This window comes from Alligator sinensis, unplaced genomic scaffold (assembly GCF_000455745.1).
Source record: "Alligator sinensis unplaced genomic scaffold, ASM45574v1 scaffold103_2, whole genome shotgun sequence".
Taxonomy (NCBI): Eukaryota; Metazoa; Chordata; order Crocodylia; family Alligatoridae; genus Alligator; species Alligator sinensis.
In genome coordinates this window covers 876,074-882,697 of record NW_005842166.1, presented here as the reverse complement: position 1 = coordinate 882,697, position 6,624 = coordinate 876,074, and the positions used below count along the sequence as shown (strand labels likewise).

At 49.7% G+C, this 6,624-nt stretch overlaps 1 protein-coding gene across 1 annotated transcript in view; it reads right to left on the bottom strand.

Moving 5' to 3' along the window:
- ANGPTL4 (angiopoietin like 4) overlaps positions 1 to 6,624 on the bottom strand; it is a 22,798-nt gene that overhangs the window by 6,564 nt on the left and 9,610 nt on the right. The window contains exons 2-3 of the mRNA XM_014520877.2: positions 6,559 to 6,621; positions 5,779 to 5,881 (exon numbers count right to left, since the gene is read on the bottom strand). Of these exons, the coding sequence (XP_014376363.1) occupies positions 5,779 to 5,881; positions 6,559 to 6,621 (166 nt within the window). The remainder of the gene's footprint in view (positions 1 to 5,778; positions 5,882 to 6,558; positions 6,622 to 6,624) is intronic.

Sequence of the window (6,624 nt, the reverse complement as noted above, 5' to 3'; positions counted from 1 at the left end):
TCAGCAGGAGGTCTTCTCTACATTGTGCTTAGTCTCTTATCAGATTAGTTCATGCTACAACTCTAACATTTGTACACCTGGATATGAGCCCAGCCACCCCCGTGTACTCTGACACTTTGAAAGATGAAGCTAAGGGCACCAGTGACACTGTTTATTTGGACAGCACATAGCACAGCCTTCCACAATGAGGGCAATAAAAGTTACAGTGCCATAATGTCTTCCAAGGCACCTGTTCCCAGTCAGTTGGGCTTCTGTAGCAAGTGAAACTAAAGGTTTGTACTAGACTCCAGCGACTGGAGTGAGGATGCAAACCAGCACACTCCTACCAGGGAGCGGGCAAAGAGCTTTCCCGGCTGCGCAGCCACGGTTTGCTCCCTCTCGCAAGAAGGCAGCAGTGTTATACAGCTTCCAGAAGCTATTTTGAGAGGAACTCATTCAAGAACACAACACAGCTTTAAGTGATGAAGGCAGGTGCCTGTGAAGTCTAGAGCTCCCCCTGTCACTAAGACCTGGCAGATGTCAGGACAACGTCCCTGCAGCTCTTGCCATTGGTTTCTAGACTGAGAAAAAAAACCCAAACGAACTGGAAAGGACCCTTAAATCCTAGATTTGTCCCTGGATACAGTAGCTGAAGGTGCTACCAAGCTCTCAGGCAGGATTTCAGCCTCGTTAGTCAGAGCGAGCTATCCACAGTGTTTTCTGGAGGAGATGCCTCCCAGACAGCCTGTTGGACCGTTTGCCTGTTCACACACACAACAGGGTTTGCAGACAAGCATTAATGTTCAAGAGACCCCTTTTGCTCAGAGTCCTTCCTAATATCAAAAGTCCTATGCACATCCTCAGTAGGGTAAAGAAAGCGGCCAGACTCCCAGGTCAGCCCAGGATTAGCTCTGCCACAGACCCATGTTCTGCCATGCCACAGCTCTGCCGTGCCCACGTTGCCAGGCCTTTTATCAGTCACTGGTCTAGTTTTCCCCTCGCAATATAACCACTGGCTAGAGACCAACCATTCTCTGTACAAATCCTGCAAGATTTAATTGTAAAGCAAATGTCTCTGCTCTTCTTCCCCCCATGGCTGTACTTTGGTCTTGGCTTTACTGTAACTGCCAGCAAAGCACCATTTCAACAGCACTGTTAAAGTCCATTTGAGAACAATCAACAGTCCTCACAAAGAAGGAGAAAAAAAGCCTATTACAAAACCTGAGTCAAAAGGACAGGGATGTGTCAGGATGTGCAGGGACTTTGCCCTGCTCCGAGGAATGGCAACAGTCAAACAGCTCTTTGTCTGCCTGGAACAGGTGGCGAGACTTCCCCGGCATTTCCCCAGACAAAGGGAGGCCTGTTCCTCATTGAACCAGCTTTAAGGAAAGCAGGGAGAGTGCCCTTTGCATTCAGCTTTGAAACATATTGCTGTGTTCATTTCCTAAAGCTGAATGAAAACCCAGCCCAAAAAGGAGGGGCTTTTAAAATTTGGTTTGGATTCTCTTGCTGCTGCCACGAGCAGAGTCCAAGAGGGATTACAAGGGCTGGCGTGTAAACATGAACTTTCCCCCACTTCCTATGCCACCGGCCTCCGCTGGGGAGCGCACGGAGGACATGGCCTTCTCCGCTCCTCTTCCGCTGCACTAAGCTCCCAGAGCCCAAGGTATTTTACTGTAAAAAAAATGTACTGTACAGCTTGCGTCATGCAGCTGCAAACCTACAGCCTGGCTACGACGTGTCCAACATTTCACACAGGATATTGAAGGGCTGCAGAAAGCTTTCCCTCCAGCAAGCAGAGCAGCCCTGCACTGGGCGGGGGAAAGGGGGGCAGAGCTCGCTCTTGGGGTCAACTGGAGCAGTGCCAAGTAGCCCTTCCTGATTTAGGCTCTGAACTGGCTCAGTTCTTTTCTAGCCCGATCTGAAGTTTCCTTGACTTCTGCACCAAAATAATGTATTACCAGAAGCCTCTAGCCATTGCAAACAACAGGGAAGCACAGGGGCTGTCACAGCAAATATCATTTCTACCCCCATCCCCTAGTCATGGCCATACACCCCCCAAAGGAGAAAACATGCTGAGAGGATGGCACAGCTCAGGGAAGTGAGTGGTCCCTCTCCCCGCAGGGGTGCTGGCAGAAGGCTCCTAGCTGCTCTTGCTACCCCAAGTGATGTGAAAGGAGGTTTCCAAGCATCTCAGCCCCATTGCTCAGCTCTACCTGTGCCGACCCAAGGCAAGGAGCTGTCTCCAGGCTGTGCTGGGATTCCTCTGCCAGTGCTTAAGCCAGACACTATCAAGGCATTACTACCAAGGCATCTCTCACCTTGGTGCCTATGCTCCGGGCAGCAGGCCTGACAGACGTGGCACGGTACCAGCACTACATGCCAGCAAGTTTCCCAGTCCCCCTCCCGAGCTTCCAGTGACCCCCATCTATTGTGTAGTTCAGGATTTTTTTTCCCCCCCTTTTTGAGCTCTGAAGCAAGTGACAAGTAGACCGCAGGATGGAAAACCCTTGCACAGACTCCAATATTTTCCTGCAGGAAAGTCTAACGCAAGGGGAAAAAAAAAAAAAAAGGATCCTTCCAGCCTCCTTGTGCCTGTTCAGCAGCCTTAGCAACTCGCCCCGTGCTGACATCAGTGTCTACGTCGCCCTCAAGTAGGGGAAAGGGCACCTCGGTCTGGGAACCAGCGAGGGAGGGCTTCTCCCGAAGAAAACCCTCCGGCTCCAGGAAGGGGGAGGGGTGCAGGGAAGGACTGTTAAACTTTCACCCAATTTCCTTCCAGCCAATCCCCGCTGCATTCCTGATCCGCCAGGCTCCCCTCCACCTCCCCCTACCCTCAACACGCTCCGATTCCATCATAATAGCTACTTTCATCCAAAGTTTGAACTTTTACCTAATTGGCTCTAGGACCCGCTACTCCTACCCTCTCCTGCCCACCCCTCCCTCCCCCTCAAGGCAAAGACAAAAGTGTCTTAGCACTGGCAAGGTGATGGGTGGACAGCTCACAAGCCTGAAATCCCAGTTATGCAAAGTGACTCAACCCTGAAGACAGGCACCAGCTTTAGGAGCACAAGGTGTCCATTCATCTGGACTCTTGCGTCAGTGTGGCCTGCTTGAGTATGAAATCTGCATGTTAAGGACTCAGCCCCACCAAATCATCCCATAATTGGGATAGATAGCAACCAAAAGTCACTCCCATCTGACTGATGCAAGTACCCAGCCATGCTAGGCTTGCCATAAGAGCAGAAGAGATTCTCCTCAAATTATCTCCATATCCTCATGACCGGACCACAAAACAGATTCACACGTGAAAACCCAGAGGGCAGTAGGATTTTTGGAGCTTCCTGTCACTTGTATTGGTCTGACGGGGCTGGGGGCACATATTAGATCAGCATCTCATTGTTCTGCAAGATGGCAGTTACCGTAAAGGTTCAGCTCCGCCTAAGGGCAGGGTTAGTACACGTGCATATCACAAGCCCAGACTCAGAGCTGAGGTGTGTCATCTACACATTGATAAGCCAATGTAGATGTCTGCTGGATCTCTGGCACAAGTTATACCAGGTTAGACCTGCCTGCCACTCGGATCCGAAGACTAAGAACCAATAAGACCAGAAGAGATCATTTGGGGGAGACACTACTTTTAGCACTGCTCACTATATCCTCCTCTAATCTGGCCTGGTACCTGCAGAGATGGTGCCCGACCCCCTTACCAGTCTCAAGATCCTACCAGACTATCCCACAATACAAGTGGATGGTAACTAGAAACTGAAAGTCACTCCCATTGAGCAACTGGTTGTGTTCTGAGCTTTTGCCAAACACATGACTGCTCGTCCACTGCTTTGTTCCTGCGATCATAGCAGTGACCTAAGCAATTGAATAAGGAGCCCTTAAGTTTGCAACCTCCCATCAAGCATTTCGATTAAGGGTTGTTTAGTTTCAGTGCTGTGAATTGTGCAGATTTAAATTACTAGCAAGTGAGAGAGAGAGAGAGATATTCCACAGGCTGCTAAATATTTTGCTTTTCACTGATCTCATTTAAAAAAAAAAAAAATCTTAATTTAACAAGACCCCTTGGACTGCACCTTTCAATAGGATTCAACAGCCACCAACCTGCAAGTAAACACTGCTCCTTGAACATAGTATTGCATTCCAGACCGCAGGCTGTTCAAGCATTTACTTCCCTCCCGCCAGGAGCTGTTTAGTTTGCTTTCTGCACCTCCTCCTCCCCCCACTTTGTTATTTTGGAATCCCAGCGTCGATGAGAGACAAGAGGTTTAACTTTCGCCTACTTGGCATGCAGTCAGACTGCATGTGCACTGCCTAAAGACACAATCTTCTTTCTGCGAGTGACTAAACCTTTTACTCTCGGGGTTGTTTTAAACTTTCACATAGTTGGCCAGGTGCCACCTTTGCTCTGTCAACTTGTGTTCACTGGATGCAAACAGAAAGGCCTTTCTAAAGGAGCTGCTGGTGGAGCTCGTCATTAGGGTGTCGTGGGGTCACGTCAGCATTGTTAGACTGACTAGCAATACACAGGGAGCAGCTCTGGGCACGAGCCTTTGAGTTAGTGACTGCAATGAATGCCGAGACAAGCCACCCAGGGAGAGGACACTGGATTTGTGAATTCCAGGTAGCTTGCCCATCAGCACTTGTCAGAAAGTCTTCTTGCTGATCAGAGAAGAAACTGAATTACAGTTTCCTGTTAACAATAAATGTTTTAGTGATTTAAGCAAATAGAGAGAATCAAGGCTTGGCCCCAAAGAAGGGGCCCCACCGATCCCCGGTGGAACTGGCATTGCCACTAACCAGGACAACCTGGCCTGTGCTGTGATGGAAGAAGTCCAGGGCTCCGATAGCCTTGGCCTTACCATCTCAGAGTTAGATCCAGGTCTCTGTGACTATTACTCACCAGGAACAGATTTGAGACTAGATGAGGGTAGATGCTGTCCAGCCACACAAGGCAATAGCTAAAAAGAAACTCTAGGGGGATTTAGTCCCAGGCCCTGAAATGACTGATGGTTAATCCAATTCAGATGGAAAGCTGCTCAATTTCTGCCTCTCTCCTTTTCTGCATTTATTTGCAATCTGCTCCCCCATCAATCCCCCAACCCCTTTCTGGTTCCTACAGGGGCAACCAGATAACAGTTCTCACATATAAACTAATCAGTGTCCTTCTGCAGCCCTCTTGGGGGACAAGCTCTGATGCTGAGGGGCAACCTACTTCCTATTAAGAATAAACTGCAAACACAGAGTTGCACAGCCTACTCCTTCCCCCTGATCACAGCGGTCAGGTCTGTTTATGCAAAGTAATGGGTCAGCAGCAGCTGTCAGTGGCCAGCAGACAGCCAAAAATAAGTTCCTGTCTTGGCTCATGACATCCACCTTGGGTAAGTGACAGGGGAAGAATCTTTAATGACAGATTTGCTGCTTTCAAGACCCCTCCCCACAGTGGTATGCCCAGGCCTGCCAGGCTCAGACTAGTCCATAGTACCCCATTTAGATAAGTGGTCTCTGCCAGAAGCCATCTGTTCCATGCAAGGTTCTTAATATTAGATTGAAACATTCCTCTTAAATCCTTAAATTCCTGCCAGACTAATGCTGTTCCTGAAGACTACATCCTGCACAGCCACCAGATCCCTCTGGTTCTAGTGTGACCCTGACTCAGAAGGATTTTGTAGTGGCACAAAGCTCACATCCTGAATTAGGACAATTGAACCTTTTGTTTCTGGACCACAGAAGTAACTGCTGGCAGGATGACTTCACTAAAAGGGGGTCAGGAGGGCGTTTGCAGATACTCACTCTGTGTCTGTGCAGATTCCATACTGGCATTTTGGCTTTGGTTGGCATGGCTGAGGCTTTTCTTTAGGTTTATCCTCCACTTTGGACTCTGAGTTTTGTTGTCCTTAAGATGGAAAGGGATTAATAGGTTGACCTGCATCAAAACCATGGACAAGTTAGTGAATTGTTCATTTAGCCAGCTTTCACTACAAATGCTTGCGAGAATGTGTCCTATAGCAGCACCGCCTCCTGCTCCTACTGAAGTCAATAATGACACCCCCAGGGACTCTGCCGCGGGAGCAGTCCTCTGGAGAGCACTGAACCCACTTGTAAAGCTTAAGCAGCCGGGTCCTAGCTGGAATTTGGCAGACCCTGGGGTGGTCTGGGGTCTGCCCATCTCTGCCAGAAGTCTGTTCTGCAAACAAACCAAAGAGGCAGCAGAGCACAGTGGGCAGGATTTGGGCCCCAATTCATATCCTTCAGATTTCACTGTCGGACAATGGACAATAATATCCTTTAGATTTCATTGGACACAAGGCTCCAGTGGTTGGCTTTTTACTGAGTGGGGTAGACAATAAGCCCTGAGTGCCCGAGCTGTGGGCTGGCACTGGTCAGAGGCCTCTGATGCAAGATGACAAAGAGGCTCCAAGTGCAGACAGGGCTCGAGCCTGTGAATGATTCAGTTAGCCCTGGGCTTTCAAGAGGCTCCCAGCAGGCAGCGCCACGGGGGCCAGCATCTGCTCCCTGCCGTCAGGCAGACCCCGCCGCCACCCGCGCCCAGGGGGAGACCCGGGCACTCACCTTGCTCTGCAGGCTTTTGATCTGCAGGCTCTGCTTGTCCAGCTTGTACTGCTGCTGCTTCGGCTG